Source organism: Tachyglossus aculeatus, chromosome 2 (assembly GCF_015852505.1).
Source record: "Tachyglossus aculeatus isolate mTacAcu1 chromosome 2, mTacAcu1.pri, whole genome shotgun sequence".
NCBI lineage: Eukaryota > Metazoa > Chordata > Mammalia > Monotremata > Tachyglossidae > Tachyglossus > Tachyglossus aculeatus.
The window spans coordinates 148,383,004-148,402,640 of record NC_052067.1 but is presented as its reverse complement, the minus strand read 5'-3'; the positions used below and the strand labels follow the sequence as shown (position 1 = coordinate 148,402,640).

At 41.8% G+C, this 19,637-nt stretch overlaps 1 protein-coding gene across 1 annotated transcript in view; it reads left to right on the top strand.

Annotated features, from left to right (window-relative positions):
• ABCD2 (ATP binding cassette subfamily D member 2) overlaps positions 1–19,637 on the top strand; it is a 117,244-nt gene that overhangs the window by 40,421 nt on the left and 57,186 nt on the right. The window contains exons 4-6 of the mRNA XM_038770456.1: positions 75–243; positions 2,984–3,078; positions 10,204–10,349. Of these exons, the coding sequence (XP_038626384.1) occupies positions 75–243; positions 2,984–3,078; positions 10,204–10,349 (410 nt within the window). The remainder of the gene's footprint in view (positions 1–74; positions 244–2,983; positions 3,079–10,203; positions 10,350–19,637) is intronic.

The window sequence follows — 19,637 nt, the reverse complement described above, 5'->3', positions numbered from 1 at the left end:
GAAAGTCATTTTCTTGCAGTTTATTTAATCTTCTCTGAAAATGTCAACATTAATACAATCTTTTTTTTTCTTAGATCACTGAATTAGCTGGCTATACTGCTCGAGTGTACAATATGTTTTCGGTCTTCGATGAAGTGCAAAGGGATATTTATAAGAGATCTGCTACTGTTCAAGAGCCTGAAAACCATAGCAAGAACGAAGATAAAACTGAACCACTCTTCACGGACACCTTAGAAATCAAGGGTATCTTATGATTAAAGTATCTTATGATTCTGTTCACAGGATCTGTTCATTTGTAGATACTATCAGAAAGATAATTGTTCTACCCCACCGCAAAGCCTTATTGAAGGCACAACTCCACCGAGAATCCTTACCTGACTAAGCGCTCCTCTCCTCTTCTCCCACTCCCTTTTGCGTCGCCCTGCCTCGCTCCTTCATTCAACCTGTCTCCCATCCCCACAGCACATATGTATATATCTCTAATTTATTTATTTATTTAGATTAATGTCTACCTCCCTCTGTAGACTGAGAGCTCATTTTGGGCAGGGAATGTATGTTTGTTATTACATTGTACTCTCCCAAGAGCTTAGAACATTGCTTTGCACACAATAAGCACTCAATAAATACGAATATGAATGAAAAAAAGTTATGACTCTGGTACTATTAAAGCATATTACAATAAATATCCCTTTTCCATTTGGCTATTAGTTGTTGATCAGTCAGTTGTATTTAATCAGCTGTTGTGATTGCTGATTCTGTTCATTATAATAATAATAATAATAATAATGGCATTTATTAAGCACTTACTATGTGCAAAGCACCGTTCTAAGCGCTAGGGAGGTTACAAGGTGATCAGGTTGTCCCATGGTGGGCTCACAGTCTTAATCCCCATTTTACAGATGAGGTAACTGAGGCCCAGAGAAGTGAAGTGACTTGCCCAAAGTCACACATCTGACAAGTGGCGGATTTGAACCCATGACCTCTGACTCCAAAGCTCGTGCTCTTTCCACTGAGCCACGCTGCTTCTCTATTAGAGTTATTTAGTTATTTCTCTATTAGTTATTTAGTTGTTTAGAGTTATTAGCAGAATGTCTGATGTCTCCAGAGAATAGTAGTGTTATTAGAGTTTAAAAGCCAAACCCAGAGGTCGAACACATGTCATTTCTGTGGCGGCGGTACATGTAGCAGAATGAGTCATTTGCTATTTAAATATTCTGTGTGTCAGAGAAGCAGCATGGCTCCATGGAAAGAGCATGGGCTTTGGAGTCAGAGGTCATGGGTTCAAATCCCAGCTCCACCATTTCATCATCATCATCATCATCATCAATCGTATTTATTGAGTGCTTACTATGTGCAGAGCACTGTACTAAGCACTTGGGAAGTACAAATTGGCAACATATAGAGACAGTCCCTACCCAACAGTGGGCTCACAGTCTAAAAGGGGGAGACAGAGAACAAAACCAAACATACTAACAAAATAAAATAGAATAGATATGTACAAATAAAATAAATAAATAAATAAATAGGGTAATAAATATGTACAAACATATATACATATATACAGGATATACATATATATACCATTTGTCAGATGTGTGACTTTGGGCAAGTCACTTCACTTCTCTGTGCCTCAGTTACCTCATCTGTAGAATGCGGATTAAGACTGTGAGCCCCACGTGGGACAACCTGATCACATTGTAACATCCCCAGTGCTTAGAACAGTGCTTTGTATATAGTAAGCACTCAATAAATGCCATTATTATCATTAGTATTAGAGCTATTTACATAATATCAAGAAGCAGTGTGGCCTATTGGAAAGATGGTATTGGTATTTGTTAAGCACTTACTAAGTGCCAAGCACTGTTCTAAGCACTGGAGCACCAGCCTGGGAGTCATAACCTGCTTCTAATCCGGCCTCTGCCACGTACCTGCTGTGTGACCTTGGGCAAGCCACTTAACCTCTCTGTGCCTCAGTGCCCTCATCTGCAACATGGGGATTAAATACCCGTGCTCCCTACAACTCAGACTGTAAGCCCCATGTGGGACCTGATTACTTTATATCTACCTCAGTGCTTGGTACAGTGCTTGGCACATGGTAAGTGCTTAGTAAATACTTCAATTATTATCTCTTCATTTTAATTTTAGTATGTGTGCAAGATATTGCACAAAAAAATAATTAGGTAATAATCAGTAGATAGTTGTCCGGTGGTTGATATTCACTTATCTCCAAACCATCAAAATTAGAAAATTCCATACTTATACGTCTCCATTTGTGCATAATTTAAGACATCAATCAATCATATTTATCGAGCACTAACTATGTGCAGAGAGAGCGCTTGGGAGAGTAAAATACAACAGAATTAGCAGACACATTCTCGGCTGATAGCAAGCTTACAGTCTAGAGAATTGTATACGTCATAAAAATATTCATATATATAAACAAGCAGCACTTGGGGCTCCAATGTGCTATTCTGTGAGTTACTAGTCCTGTGATGATAATAAACCATCCCAGGTGTATATTCGTCAGCATGGGCTGAGCTGTATTTCATTACATTCTCAGGCTCTGAGTTTAGTTACTGCATTTGTGCCTATTGGATTGTGCTTGTCTGCCCTATGTCTTATCTATTCACCTATAATTTTTGAGATCACACCATTCACTGTTAAATTCATTTTTAATATTTTTGTATTTAAATTACAAAAAATCATTACCTTATTTTGAACTAGGTTTTGCCACTGGTAATAAGCCAATATGCTTAGTTTTAGTGGTAATTAAACATTATAAAAAAAGTATATCACTTTGTATCTTCCTCATTAAACTGTGATTTTAGAAGTTGAATTATATATTTTCGTTGCCAGATGTTAGAAAAATATACTGAAAGCTCTGGAGGAGAAATGACTGTTTACTTAATTATTAATTGCATGTTTAAAAAGTAGCAAACCTTGGTGAATATTGTACTAACTGAAACCTTTCCTTACCTTGTAGGAAAGGTTATTGATGTGGATCATGGAATTATTTGTGAAAACGTTCCTATTATTACCCCAACTGGAGAAGTGGTGGCTTCCAGGCTCAACTTCAAGGTAAGATGATTTGCCCGAATCTTCTGATTGTTGCCCACACATTGCAACAAAACAACACAGAATTCATATTCCTTATGTTAAGTACTTGGAGGATAATATGGAAAGGAAAGCAAATCAAGAAGGGCAGGCATAGTGAGTCAATTATAGAAGCAGTTTTGGACAGTTACTCTTGAAGAATAACTGAGAAGCAGCCTGGCTTAGTGGAAAGAGCTCGGGCTTTGGAGTCAGAGGTCATGGGTTCAAATCCCAGCTCTGCCAATTGTCAGCTGTGTGACTTTGGGCAAGTCACTTCACTTCTCTATGCCTCCGTACCTCATCTGTCAAATGGGGATTAAGACTGTGAGCCCCCCGTGGGACAACCTGATCACCTTGTAACCTACCCAGCACTTAGAACAGTGCTGTGCACAGAGTAAGCGCTTAATAAATGCCATCATCATTATTATTATTATTATTATTATTAAGAGAGAGAGAGAGAGAAAGGGCAACTTGATTTCCACTGCTATATTGTCAGTATGAAAATCAGAAAAAGGTTGTCAACTGAGAGTATAAGGTTTTAAGGACACGGTGAAACTGAACTTCAGACAGTGCTGCATCCCAGTTGAAAACTGAGAATTGAGAAGCAGCGTGGCTTAGTGTCAAGAGCCCTTGGGATTCAGAGGTCGTGGGTTTTAATCCCGGTTCCCCCACTTGCCAGCTGTGTGACTTTGGGCAAGTTGCTTAACTTCTCTGTACCTCAGTTACCTCATCTGGAAAATGGGGATTAAGACTGTAAGCCCCATGTGGGACAACCTGATTACCTGTTGTCTACCCCAGCATTTAGAACAGTGCTTGGAACATAGTAAGTGCTCAACAAATACCATTATTATTAAAACTGGCAGTTTTTGAGGACAGACGTGCATGGTTGCATTGCCGTCAAGAAGGGAGTGGATATGGTTAGCATGGAAAAAAACAAGAAGGCCAAAAAGAAAGCAGTGCTAGAAGCAATGGATATTAATCACAACAACATAACAAGAGACAGTCTGTTTTGGGGGCCATTGTGGCTGAAACTGAATTCTGTATTGGCTTTTATGAGCTTCACTTGCTCCTATAAGCCAAATTATTTTTTTCAGAAAGTAATAACTAAAAACGTACATGATATTTTTTTCTGAAAATGATTTGTCATAAAAAAGATACTAGAAGTACTCATCACTCGATATTGTAATTAGGTTCCTCAAAAATATGACTTTAAGGGAACAATGTTATATATATCCTAATTGCTCAGAAGATAAATAGGGTTTGTATTTCACATTCATTTTATAATCAGGCAGAAGGCATTAGGTACAAATGAAGTACTGCAAAATACTTTCGAGAAATATTTGAATATGTAAATCTTTCACATAAATTTTAAACCGAACATTGACTCTAATATCTCAGTGATGGTTGTGAAGAGGTGATGAAGTCATAATGTGGAAAGTATATAATTTAGTTTCCAAACTACTGTTTACCCTGGTTTCCTTAAGCTGCTACAGAACACTTCACTATCACTCCCCCAATCTCTGTTTCTCCATCCCTGCATCGATCAAAGGGAATTTCAACATCCGTGTGAGTGTTCCCATGACCTTTTCGCTGCCTTCTTCCTCTCAGTCATCAACTCTGCCGACCTTCCGCTCCACTCCACCTCATCCACTCAGCAACTTGGACACCCGCTCTATCTCCTCATCTCTACTCACTGTACAATCCCTAACCTCAGCAACACTGAAATTCCATTCTCTGACCACAATCTCCTGACCTGATACTTTCCCCCACATCCCCTCCCGACGCATCTGTCCTGTTTGACCTGTCGAAACCGCCAGAGTTTTGGCCCCTCCCATTTTCTAAAGTCTATTCTATTTATTTTATTTTGTTAGTATGTTTGGTTTTGTTCTCTGTCTCCCCCTTTTAGACTGTGAGACCACTGTTGGGTAGGGACTGTCTCTATATCTTGCCAATTTGTACTTCCCAAGTGCTTAGTACAGTGCTCTGCACATAGTAAGCGCTCAATAAATACGACTGATGATGATGATGATGATCACGCCTCATTTGATCTCCTCATCCAACCTACCTCCCACACCCGTAATACCAGCCCCTCCACTGAACTTAATTTCATTCATTATTCAATTGTATTTATTGAGCGCTAACTGTGTACAGAGAACTGTACTAAGCGCTTGGGAAGTTCAGTTTGGCAACATATAGAGATGGTCCCTACCCAACAACGGGCTCACAGTCCAGAAAGGGGAGATGGACAACAAAACCGAACATGTGGACAGGTGTCAAGTCACTAGAATAAATAAAAATAAAGCTAGATGCACATCATTAACAAAATAAATGGAATAGTAAATTTGTACAAGTAAAATAAATAGAGTAATAAATCTGTACAAAATTCCCTCACTCCTCTACCCTACCGCCGAACCCAGACCATCAATCCACCCCCTGGACCACCGCCACGGTTCGCTTCCTCTGCTCATCCAATCTACCCCTTCACAGCCCTCAAAAATGTCTAGCCGTTGCCATCCACTTTGAAATCAAGCAGAAACTCCATACCCATCAGTTTCTGTCAGCTCTCCCTTTCCTACCTTATTCATGGGTCTCCTACTTCAATACAACCTACACGCTTCACTCCTCTAACTCAGACCTATCCACTGTATTACTGTCTCATCTGTTTCACCATAAATCCATTGCCCATCTCCTCCTTCTGGCAGGGAACTACCTCCATCTTCATATACGACAGATCGCTGCACTCCCCACCTTCAAAGCCTTATCAATAATAATAATAATAATGACAATGGCAGTGTGAAGCACTGTTCTAAGCACTGGGGGGATACAAGGTGATCAGGTTGTCCTATGTGGGGCTCACAGCCTTCATCCCCATTTTACAGATGAGGTAACTGAGGCTCAGAGAAGTTAAGTGACTTCCCCAAGGTCACTCAGCAGACACGTGGCATAGCCGGGATTAGAACCCATAACCTCTGACTCGCAAGCCAATGCTCTTTTCACTGAGCCATGCTGCTTCTCTATTCATCATCAATCGTATTTACTGAGCGCTTACTATGTGCAGAGCACTGTACTAAGCGCTTGGGAAGTACAAATTGGCAACATATGGAGACAGTCCCTACCCAACAGTGGGCTCACAGTCTAAAAGAAATCACATCTCCTTCAGGACCAGATAAGTCTCATTTCCCCTACTCCTTCTCCTTTCTGTGTCATTTGTGCACTTGGATCTGTACCATTTAAGCACTTGACAATGTCAATCAGTCAGTCAATCAGTCAATCTTAGTGCTTGCGAGAGTGCCTTAGAACAATGTAACAGAGATGGATGACACATTGCCTGCCTGCAATGAGTTTACAGTCTAAGAGGGGTCTTGTCACCCCACTCTCAGTCCCACAACATTTGGTATGAGTTGCACTGCAAAAGCACTACTGCAAAAATGAATCAAGAGCAAATCCTATCCCTCCCCAGAGCCTTACCCTGAAGTCCTATTTTATGTCCATACTTTGTTCTGGATTCTTGCGGCTAAAGACTAAACATTGTAGTTAATAATAATAATAATGATAGTAATGGTATTTGTTAAGCACTTACTATGTGCAAAACACTGTTCTAAGCGCTGGGGAGATTACAAGGTGATCGGGTTGTGCCACAGGGGGCTCACAGTCTTAATCCCCATTTTACACATGAGGGAATTGAGGCACAGAGAAGTTAAGTGACTTGTCCAAAGTCACACAGCTGACAAGTGGCGGAGCCGGGATTTGAACCCATGACTTCTGATTCCAAAGCCCGTGCTGTTTCTACTGAACCGTGCTGCTCAGTTAGGTTCTTCCAGAAAAAAAAATATGGTATTAAGCTGTATGAGCAGTCATTCATTCATTCAATAATATTTACTGAGTGCTTACAGTGTGCAGAGCACTGTATTAAGTGCTTGGGAGAATGCAACAATCAACAGACACATTCCTTTTGATGGTCCTAAGTTGTCTGTCTCCCCCTTCTAGACTGTGAGCCCATTGTTGGGTAGGGACCATCTCTATACGTTGCCGACTTGTACTTCCCAAGTGCTAAATACAGTGCTCTGCACACAGTAAGCGCTCAATAAATACGATTGAATGAATGAATGACCACTACACAAGCCACCAGCAATATAACTAACTTCAATAATGATGATCTTTCACACCACCCAGCCTTCTGTTTCCTTGCCCTTCTCAATTCTTCTGCTTTTAAGTCACCTCAGCATCTTCAGTGTGGCTGTGAACCAGCTGTGGTCATCTCAAAGCACTTCACCATTTCTACTTCTACTGACTCGCACTGTTCCTCTGCAAATGTGGACCTCATCCCCTACCTTTCCCTCCAAATTCTGGACCCACTTTTCATATTCTATATCATCTCACCCATCAGTCAATAGTGAGTGCAGAGCACTGTACTATTTGGGAGAGTACTATAAAATAATAGTATTGTTTGTTAGGCACTTATATGAGCCCACTGTTGGGTAGGGACTGTCTCTATATGTTGCCAACTTGTACTTCCCAAGCTCTTAGTACAGTGCTCTGCACACAGTAAGCGCTCAATAAATGTGATTGATTGATTGATTGATTGATATGTTCCAGGCACTGTTCTAAGTCCTGGGGTAAGTCATTGGGCTGGACATAGTCCCTGTCCCACATAGGGCTCACAGTCTTAAACCCCATTTTGCATTTCACTTCTCTCTTGGAGAAGTGAAGAGGTTTGCCCTAAATCACACAGCAGACATGTGGCAGAGCTGGGATTAGAACCCAGATCCTTCTGACTAACCTTCTGACTAAACTCCAGCCTTTGATCACCACTACATTCAGCTTCCTGCACTCTAGCTTTTGTGCGGATGAACACAGCTGGCAGAAATGCAGACACTGAGCCAACTTCTGTCATCACTAATTCACTCTGTCCTGCTATAACTCAGCTTCCTCTTTAGCTCAACAACTCTTCTATTTCTTTCTCCTTAAATCCTACAATTATTCATCAGTTTTTCTAAACTTTTAACGCCCTCCTGGAGGCTCCGGTGCCTTCTGTAATCTCTGTTGCCAAAATTGAAACCCACTTCCTCCAACATACCTTCCTTGACTAATTCCTAGCATACCAAGTCATATAAACCTATCAGTCGTCTGTAGAACGTTTATATATTTATTTGTACTCATCCTCAGCACTAACATATAGGTGTTTATTCAATTACACATTCAGTTATTCTTCTGATTACTCTAAGCACACTCTACTGTCTGTCTCCACCATGAGAATTTGAACAGGGAACGTTTTGCACTGTCCAAGTGCTTAGTTCAGTGTATTGCACCCAGCTTGATTTCAATAAATGCTCTCACTACTAGTACTTGCACCTAAAGAACCAGTATTGAAGGAGTGAAATAAGTCTCTGAGGGAAGTAGTCTTTATTTGGCTATTGAAAAGATGGAGTTGTAACAAGAAAAAACAGAAGCAAGAATGGCTTGGGGATTTCTTCTATGATTTCTTAGCTGTCCAAGTGTGGTAGATTGGAGTAATAATAATAATAATGATTGTGGTATTTGTTAAGCACATACTATATGTCCAGCACTATTCTAAGCGCTGAGGTAGCTACAAGGTAATTAGGTCCCCCATGGGACCCACATTCTAAGCAGGAGAGGGAAAAGGTATTGAATTCCCATTTTGCAGATGAGGAACTGATGACAGAGAAGTTAAGTGAGTTACACAAAGTCACACAGTAGGTAAATGTCAGAGCCTGGAATAGAACCCACGTCTTCTGACCCTCAGGCCCATGCTCTTTCCTAGAGTGATCTAGGGAGAAAGTGATGGAGGGACAATGGGCAAGGGAATTAATATTGTTAGGGCAGTGGTGTTGAGAATATGGACCACGTACTTAGGAAAGGGGACTGCTCTGCAGGCTAAGATGGATAAGATGGTTTAGCCTGCAAGCCCTATGGGGGACAGAGACTGTGTCTGTCCTGATTAGCTCGTATCTACCCCAGTACTTAGAATAGTCCTTGAGGCATAGTAAATGCTTAACAAATGCGTTATCATTATTTTAGTTTGGGATAGATAGAGAGCGTTGAAATATTGGTGGTTTGGTGGGAGAAAATAATATGTTTGAAGGAGAAGCGGATACGTTTTAAGTGGGAGCTTGTGGTCTGAAATTGATATCTCAAAGTTAGAAGTGCAAAAAAAAAGAATTTGGACACCACTATAATTGGGTCTCAGCCTTCCATAGCTTTAGATGATATGAATCTTTAATATGAGTGTATCACAAGATGCTGTTAACCTTTGGGCAGTCATTGGTTGGATTGGATAAAATGTTGTTATCCTGTTTCTGCTTTATTGGAAGACTAATTAATTTCAGAAAGATATCCATGATTACAACAGATATATTTCTTTCTTTGTCAAGGGGGTCAATAAAACTAGAACCATGATCTGATTAACAATCCTTTGTTGTTCTGTAGCAATGGAAAAGCTGCGAATTGTGGATATTGCTGAAACTGAAATGGTTTACGTTCTACACAGAAAAGAATGGAAGTGATTTTGATAGATTCACAAATTTGCACAGATTTTTTCGTATTTATGATTTTCCCCTATCATTCTCAATCTGGAAATATGCCTAAATTTCAACTGCTTCTGTTCAGAGTAAGCCATACTGTGACTACCTCTGGTTTTTTTTTGTAATGTCTAGATCCTTGCACACAACCAAGTTTGTCTTGATCCTTCGATTTATTTATACCAGTGGATTCTACCTAAGGTATCAAATTAATATGACTTCATGTTTACCAGGCAACTTTGTCTTCCTGTAGTAGCTGATGGCCAAAGCAATCCTGAGTTTTTATTTTGTAGAACCACTCAGGGTGCATTGGAATGTCCTCTGAGGCTCATCAATACTTCTTTTATCCAGAAAAAAGGAGAGGCAAAATTCAGTGATTCCAACTCCAAATAATTATTGGCAAAATTCAATGATTTCAATTCTAAGTCATGATTTCCTTGGCTTCTTAGAATATTTGAAACCTGAGATTGTGGTAACAACTATTTCTGAAACACGTAATTGAAAGAGATGGTTAAGAGTTTACCGTCGTATGTTTCAAGATACTGTATTTGTCATTTTGATGCTAATTTAGGTCCGAGAGGGGATGCATCTTCTAATAACCGGACCCAATGGTTGTGGAAAAAGCTCTCTCTTCAGAATTTTAAGCGGTCTGTGGCCTGTATATGAAGGAGTCCTCTATAAACCTCCTCCCCAGCACATGTTCTATATTCCACAAAGGTAGGTGTTTACCTTTTCCTCATAAAGGTCTTCTTTATTCAGGTAGAAGGAAGAGAAAACAATTTTCTTTTGCTCTGAGATTTTTTCCAAACTATTGGGTTATTTCAGTTAATAGGCTTTGAATGACAGCTTCCCTGAAAGAAGCACTGAGGCAAGTTTAGTTAGTAACTCATTTATTGAGCACTCTCTGAGTGCAGTGCTTGGGAGAGTGCTTAGATGTGGTGGACACGATCCTTGCCTTCAAGGAACCTACAATCTCATTCAGTCAATCATATTTATTGATCAATTACTGTGTGTAGAACACTGTACTAAATGCTTGGGAGAGTACCATATATAGAGTTGGTAGACATCTTCCTTGCCCACAAGGAGTTTACAGTCTCAAATTCAATAATTGTAGTACTGTTTTGTGGTAGGAAATAGGAGAAAAGAATGGTCTATCTCAGCCTGGCCTAACAGATAGCACATGGCCTGAAAGTCAGAAAGTCATGTATTCTAATCCCGGCTCTGACACTTGCCTGTTGTATGACCTTGGGCAAGTCATTTAACTTCTCGTGCCTCAGTTCCTTCATCTGTATAAAATGGGGACTAAGACTGTGAGCCCTATGTGGGACAGGAACTGTGTCCAACCTGGTTATCTTGCATCTACCTCAGTGCTTAGTACAGTGCCTGGCATGCAGTAAGTGCTTAACAAATGCCATCACTACTATTATTATCATTATCCAAAAGCAGCGTGGCTCAGGGGAAAGAGCACAGGCTTTGGAGTCAGAGGTCATGGGTTCAAATCCCGGCTCCACCAACTGTCAGCTGTGTGACTTTGGGCAAGTCACTTAACTTCTCTGTGCCTCAGTAACCTCATCTGAAAAATGGGGATTAAAACCTGTGAGCCCACCGTGGGGCAACCTGATCACCCTGTAACCTCCCCAGCACTTAGAACAGTGCTTTGCACATAGTAAGAGCTTAACAAATACCGTCATTATTATTATTATTATTATCATCAGCAGAATGAGTGGGAGATAGGCAAATGGTAACAATTTTAGGGCAATTTTGGAGTCGGAGAATACATATTCATTCAATTGTATTTACTGAGTGCTTACTGTGTGCAGAGCAGTGTACTAAGCGCTTCTACATATACTCTATTGCTTCTGCCTACCTAATAATAGCAATAATAAAATTACAATCTTTGTTAAGCACTTACTATGTGCTCAGAGCTGGAGTTGATACATACAATCAGATTCAATACAGATCCTGTATTGCATGGGACTCCAGTCTAAGTATAAAGGAGAACCAGTATTTAATCCCCACTTTATAGTTGAGGAAATTGAGTCACAGGGAAGTTAAGCGACTTGCCCATGGTCTCCAAGCAGGAAAGTGGCAGAGCCAGGATTCATTCATTCATTCATTCAATCATATTGATTGAGCACTTACTGTGTGCAGAACACTGTACTAGGTGCTTGGGAAAGTACAATACAACAATAAACAGTGACATTCCCTGGCCACAACAAGTTTACCATCTAGAGTATTAGAACCCAAGTCTCCTGACTTCCAGTCTGGTGCTTTTTCCACTTTTAACTGCTCCTAATACAAAGCTCCTTGAAGTCAGGGATAATGTACATCAGTTCTAGTAAATTCTCCCAGGTATTTAGAATAATGGTCTCCAGAGGCATTCAATAAATATTATTGATAAATTGGTGAGAATTAAATTTGGAATAGATTTATATGTCAGCTCAGTTTTTGGAGTTCCTCAAGTAGCACTTAACTACAGGTTCTCCTCCCCAGGTCCCATCCTCCCAAATATTATCTCAGCATTTCTGGACCATCTCAGTACTTATGTCCTTCCTGTAGCACTTTATAAGCACTTATTCCTTCTCCCGTCTATAATCATGTCGTATCTGACTCCCCTGGTAGATTATGAAAATCTTGTAGGCATAGATTGTACCTTCTTCCTTTATTGCACTTTCCCAAGCTTTTCTTATTGCACATAATAGACACCCAATAAATGCTACTGAGTTATTGATTGATTGGAAGAACTGGGAAATGGTGGAAATGGCTGTCTCCCCCTTTTAGACTGTGAGCCCGCTATTGGGTAGGGACCGTCTCTATATGTTACCAACTTGTACTTCCCAAGCGCTTAGTACAGTGCTCTGCACACAGTAAGCACTCAATGAATACGATTGAATGAATGAATGATCAACTGTATTGGAGGTATTAGGGCAAGAGTACAGGACTTGCTAGAATATCAAATTCTTGAGAGCACAGATCCAGCACTTAGTACAGTGCCTGGCACATAGTAAGTTCTTAACAAATGCCATTATTATTATTATTACTATTATTATTAGGCTGCCTTCTTTTATTGGACACTCCCCAGCGGATAATAGGTTGGTTGGCAAACAGCAGGCCCTCAATAAATACGGATCATTGATTGATATGTTGAGGATCATTTCCAGAGAGTTTATCTCAAATTCAGAAGAATTGAACTGAATCGGAAGGTGGAAAATCTCAGTGAGCAAAGAGTGTGGATTAAGAGACATGACCGGTAGTTACATTTTGAGTAGGGAAATTTATCCTGGGCCTGAGGATCCATAATTGTGGCCTTTTCATATCAGGGAACCAAGGCAATGATGTGGAAATAGCCAAGTAGATAAATTTCCCCACAGTTCTCTTGGCTGCCACTTCAACCACTAAAAGGACAAAGGAGATGTAAAGTCAAACTCTATATAGCATTTCCTCCTTCGCGCTACTTTTTCCATCCAAGTTTTTAACTCCTGCTTTCTTCTGTGAAAAGGGAAACCACAGAGCCTTGAAATGTTCCCTTCTCTGTAAAAGCTGATGCAGCTGTTACAGTACTACGACTAGTAATAATGGTATTTGTTAAGTGATTACTATGAGCCTGGTTCTGTTCTAAGTGCTGGGGCAGATACAAGATAATCAGGTTGGACACAGTTCCGATCCCACATAGGGTCATAGTCTTAATCCCCATTTTATACGATGAGGGAACTGAGGCACAGAGAAGGTAAATGACTTGTCCAAGGTCACACAGCAGGCAAGTAGCAGAGCTAGAATTAGAACCCATGACTTTCTGATTCCCAGGCCCATGCGCTATCCACTAGGCCATGCTGAGATAGTACAGTGCTCTGCACACAGCAAGCGCTCAATAAATGCAAATGAATGAATGAATGAATCCTGGCTCTGCCACTTTCCTGCTGGGAGACCATGGGCAAGTTGCTTAACTTCCCTGTGTCTCAGTTTCCTCAACTGTAAAGTGGGGTTTAAAAACCTGTTCTCCTTCGTACTTAGACTGGAGTCCCATGTAATACAGGATTTGTGTCAAACCCGATTGTATGTATCTACACCAGCTCTGAACACATAGTAAGTGCTTAACAAATATTATAAATTTATTATTGCTATTATTTAGTCAGAAGAAACAGAGTATATATAGATATGTATTCTTAGGCTCCAAAATTGCTTTAGCCACTGCAGAACGTTGTTAGCATTTGCCTGCCTCCCACTCAGTCTCCTCATAATAATGATAATAATAATAATGATAGTAATAATGGTATTTGTTAAGTACTTACTACATTCCAGGCACTGCATTAAGCACTGAGGTAGATACAAGAAAATCAGGTTGGACACAGTCCCTGTCCCATATGGGGCTCAATTCCCATTTTATACAGATGAGGGAACTAAGGCACAGAGAAGTAAAATGACTTGCCTAAGGTCAAACAGCAGAAAAGTGGCAGAGCTGAGATTAGAACTGTGGTTTCCTATCCACTGGACCATGCTGCTTCCCAAAGCTGCATCTCTTCCCAAAATTCAAATAGGCTTTCAAAGTCCTTCTAACACTCCTGATTTCCTGGGATCGCCAACTTCTCTGATTCCTTCTCCTCTTTCCTTAAGCATGCCACTGGGTCACTTCCATCTCCAGTTATTGTTTATTTTCCTCTCTACACCTGCAGTCCTTGAATGCACTGTCTCCACCTCCTCTATCCATTTATTCCACATCAGCTCCCTCAACACCTTATTACAATTTGAATTTCACTTTAATTATTCTATGTAAGCTGCTCTCACGAAGGTCCATTGCGACCTTTGCTGTTCAACCTAATATTTTTCCTTTCCTCAAGTCTTAGCCATCACCTTTGATAACTGTTGAAACTCTCTTTGGCTTTGGCTTTAAGGTTACTGTATTGCTTGATTCTCTACATAGCTCTGAAACTGTTCCTTCTCTTTTCTTTTGCTTGGCTCGTCTTTAGCTGTAGTGGCATCCCATGATTTTGGCATTCTGTACTACGTATTTCATATTTAGTTGAACATATCTAATAATGGTAATGATTATAATAATAATAGTGGCATTCATTCATTCATTCAATCGTATTTATTGAGCACTTACTGTGTGCAGAGCACTGTACTAAGCGCTTGGGAAGTACAAGTTGGCAACATGTAGAGACGGTCCTTACCCAACAATGGGCTCACAATCTAGAAGGGGGAGACAGACAACAAAACAAAACATGTAGACAGGTGTCAAAACTGTCAGAATAAATAGAATTATAGCTATATGCACATCAATAACAAAATAAATAGAATCGTAAATATGTAAAAGTAAAATAAATGGAGTAATAAAGCTGTACAAACTTATATACAGGTGCTTTGGGGAGGGGAAGGAGGTAGGGCAGGAAGGATGGGGAGGAGGAGAGGAAAAAGGGGGCTCAGTGTGGGAAGGCCCCCTGGAGGAGGTGAGCTCTCAGTAGGGATTTGAAGGGAGGAAGAGAGCTAGCTTGGCGGATGTGTGGAGGGAGGGCATTCCAGGCCAGGGGGAGGACGTGGGCCAGGGGTCGACTGCAGGACAGGCGATAACGAGGTACAGTGAGGAGGTTAGTGGCAGAGGAGCAGAGGGTGCGGGCTGGGTTGTAGAGGAGAGAAGGGAGGTGAGGTAGGAGAAGGTGCGGTGATGGAGGGCTTTGAAGCTGAGAGTGAGGATTTTTAGCTTGATGCGTAGGTTGACTGGCAGCCACTGGAGATTTTTGAGGAGGGGAGTAACATGCCCAGAGCGTTTCTGCACAAAGATGATCCAGGCAGAAGTATAGTATAGACCGAAGTGGGGAGAGACAGGAGGATGGGAGATCAGAGAGGAGGTTGATGCAGTAATCCAGTCGGGATAGGATGAGAGACTGAACCAGCAAGGTAGCGGTTTGGTTGGAGAGGAAAGGGCGGATCTTGGCGATGTTGCAGAGGTGAGACTGGCAGGTTTTGGTGATGGATTGGATGTGAGGGGGGAATGAGAGAGCGGACTTGAGAATGACACCAAGGTTGCGAGCCTGTCCTGCCTGTTGCCTGTCCTGCTGTCACCCCCTGGCCCACGTCCTCCCCCTGGCCTGGAATGCCCTCCCTCTGCACATCCACCAAGCTAGCTCTCTTCCTCCCTTCAAAGCCCTACTGAGAGCTCACCTCCTCCAGGAGGCCTTCCCAGACTGAGCCCCCTCCATCTCCCCCTCCCCATCCCCCCTGCCCTACCTCCTTCTCCTCCCCACAGCACCTGTATATATGTTTGTACAGATTTATTACTCTATTTATTTTACTTGTACATATCTATTCTATTTATTTTATTTTGTTAATATGTTTTGTTTTGTTGTCTGTCTCCCCCTTCTAGACTGTGAGCCCACTGTTGGGTAGGGACCGTCTCTATATGTTGCCAACTTGTACTTCCAAAGTGCTTAGTACAATGCTGTGCACACAGTAAGCACTCAATAAATACGATTGAATGAATGAATGAATGAATGAATGAATGAATGAATGAATGAGCCTGTGAGACGGGAAGGATGGTAGTGCTGTCTACAAGTGATGGGAAAGTCAGGGAAAGGGCAGGTTTGGGAGGGAAGATAAGGAGTTCAGTCTTGGACATATTGAGTTTCAGATGGCAGGCAGACATCCATATGGAGATGTCCTGAAGGCAGGAGGAGACACGAGCCTGAAGGGAGGGAGAGAGAGCAGGGGCAGAGATGTAGATTTGGGTGTCATCAGCGTAGAGATGATAGTTGAAGCTGTAGGAGCGAATGAGTTCACCAAGGGAGTGAGTGTAGATAGAGAACAGAAAGGGACCAAGAACTGACCCTTGAGGAATCCCTACAGTAAGGGGATGGGAGGGGGAGGAGGAGCCCGCAAAGGAGACTGAGAATGAACGGCTGGAGAGATAAGAGGAGAACCAGGAGAAGACGGAGTCTGTGAAGCCAAGGTCGGGATAGCGTGTTGAGGAGAAGGGGGTGGTCCACAGTGTCGAAGGCAGCTGAGAGGTCGAGGAGGATTAGGATAGAGTAGGAACCGTTGGATTTGGCATTTAAGTGCTCACTATAATTATATTCATAATATGTTTTATAAATAATCATATGGGACATGTTACCCCACTCCTTAAAAAACTCCAGTGGTTGCCCGTCTACCTCCACATCAAACAAAAACTCCTCACCATTGGCTTTAAAGCACTCAATCACTCCACCCACCTTCTACCTCACCCACCTTCTACCTCACCTTGCTACACTGCTACTAAAACCCAGGCCGCACGCTTCACTTCTCTAATGCTAACTTTCTCACCGTACCTCCATCTTGTCTATCTCGCTGCTAATCCCTCACCCACAATCTGCCTCGGGCCTAGAACGCCCTCCCTTCTCAATTCTGACAAACTATCCCCCCTTTCAAAGCCTAATTGAAGGCACACCTCCTCCAAGAGGCCTTTCCTGACTAAGCCCCCCTCTCCTGTTCTCCAACTCCTTTCTACATTGCCCTGATTGGCTCCCTTTATACATCCCCCGCTCCCAGCCCCACAGCACTTATGTACATATCTGTAGTTTATTTATTTCTATTAATGTCTGTGTCCCTCTCTAGACTGTAAGCTTGTTATGGGCAGGAAATGTGTCTGTTTATTGTTATATTGTATGCCCCCAAGCACTTAGTACAGTCCTCTGCACACAGTAAGCACTCAATAAATACAATAGAATGAACGAATTAATAATATAATATTATTGTTATTATTATGGTAATTGTGAAGCACTTGCTATATTACAAGCAGTCAGTCAATCACATTTATTGAGTGCTTACTGTTCGTAGAGCAATGTACCAAGCACTTGGGAAAGTACAATATAACAGATCTATTCCCTGTCCACAACAAGTTTACAGCCTAGAAGGGGAGTCAGTCATTAATCTAAATAAACTATACAGCTGACTGAGCCTGAGCCTGTTGTTTGGTAGGGATTGTGTCTATTTGTTGCCGAATTGTACTTTCCAAGAGCTTAGTAAAGTGCTCTGCACAAAGTAAGTGCTCAATAAATACGATTGAATGAATTGGGTTGATGCAAGATAACCGTATTGGACACAATCCCTGGTCCAGATCGGGCTTACAGTTTAAACAGACACAGTCTCTGTCCCACATGGGGCTCACCATTTTATCTGCTCATAAGTTTTGAGATGCAAAGCCATAGTTTTTTCATGGTATTTTTTTCCCCTCCTCAAAAATCTCCAGTGGCTACCAATCAATCTGCGCATCAGGCAGAAACTCCTCACCCTGGGCTTCAAGGCTGTCCATCACCTCGCCCCCTCCTACCTCACCTCCCTTCTCTCCTTCTACAGCCCACCCCGCACCCTCCGCTCCTCTGCCGCTAATGTCCTCCCCGTGCCTCGTTCTCGCCTGTCCTGCCATCGACCCCCGGCCCACATCCTCCCCCGGGCCTGGAATGCCCTCCCTCTGCCCATCCGCCAAGCTAGCTCTCTTCCTCCCTTCAAGGCCCTACTGAGAGCTCACCTCCTCCAGGAGGCCTTCCCAGACTGAGCCCCTTCCTTCCTCTCCCCCTCGTCCCCCTCTCCATCCCCCCATCTTACCTCCTTCCCTTCCCCACAGCACCTGTATATATGTATATATGTTTGTACATATTTATTACTCTATTTATTTATTTATTTATTTATTTTACTTGTGCATATCTATCCTATTTATTTTATTTTGTTAGTATGTTTGGTTTTGTTCTCTGTCTCCCCCTTTTAGACTGTGAGCCCACTGTTGGGTAGGGACTGTCTCTAGATGTTGCCAATTTGTACTTCCCAAGCGCTTAGTACAGTGCTGTGCACATAGTAAGCGCTCAATAAATACGATTGATTGATGGATTGATTTGTCAAGCATTTACTCTGTGCCAGGCACTGAACACCGGGGTAGATAGAAGACAATCAGATTGGACTCAGTCCATGTTCCACATGGGCTCACAGTCTTAATCCCCAATTTACAGATGAGGTAGCTGAGGTACAGAGAAGTTAACTGATTTGCCCAAGCTCACCCAGCAGACAAGTGGTGGATCCGCGATTAGAACTCACGTCCTCTGACTTCTAGGCCTGTGCTGGATGTGGGTCATTTCCAACTCTCTAGTATCAGTCAGTACTAACATCAAACTTCATAATTTCCTCTCTTCTAGACTACATAATAATAATTAGTATGAAGGTATTTCCCCTCTTCTAGGCTACACTCTCATTTTTGTCAGGGAATATGCCTACCAACTCTGTTATATTGCACTCTCCCACATGCTTAATTCAGTACTCTGCACATATTAAGGACTCAAAAAATGTGATTGATTGATTAGGCACTTACTATGCACCAGGCCCGCCTCTCAGGATCGCAACTGGGGAGTTTCCAGTACTCTACCAGTCTCGACTACAGGAGGGAGAGTCAATTAGAGGCCTTGGGCAGTGGCTAGCGAGTGGGAGGCAATCTGCTACAAGTCAAAACTCACCCATACTGGGCAGCAGCGGCATGGAAGGGAGTCAAGGGTGGAGGCTCAAGTTTACTGTGCGGAAGGAGGCAATGGTAAACCACTTTCAGATTTTTACCGATCCACATAGGTATGGATCCACTACCAGAATGATTTCAGATGGAGGTGGGGTGTTCTGGGAGAGACATATCCATGTAGTCTTTATGGAGACGATTCAACAGCATGAGGCAAGACAAAATGTGCCAGACACTGTACTAAGCTCTGGGGTAGATAAAAGATAATCAGGTTGGACACAGTCAATGTCTCACATGGGGCTCACAATCTTAGTATACATTTTTCAGATAAGGCAACTGAGGTACAGAGAAGTGAAGTGACCTACTCAGGGTCATTCAGTAGACACACGACAGAGCTGGGATCAGGTTCTTTATATTTATTTATTTATAAATATACATATTCATTACTCTATTTATTTATTTATTTATTTATTTGTCTTACTTGTACATTTCTATCCTATTTATTTTATTTTGTTGGTATGTTTGGTTCTGTTCTCTGTCTC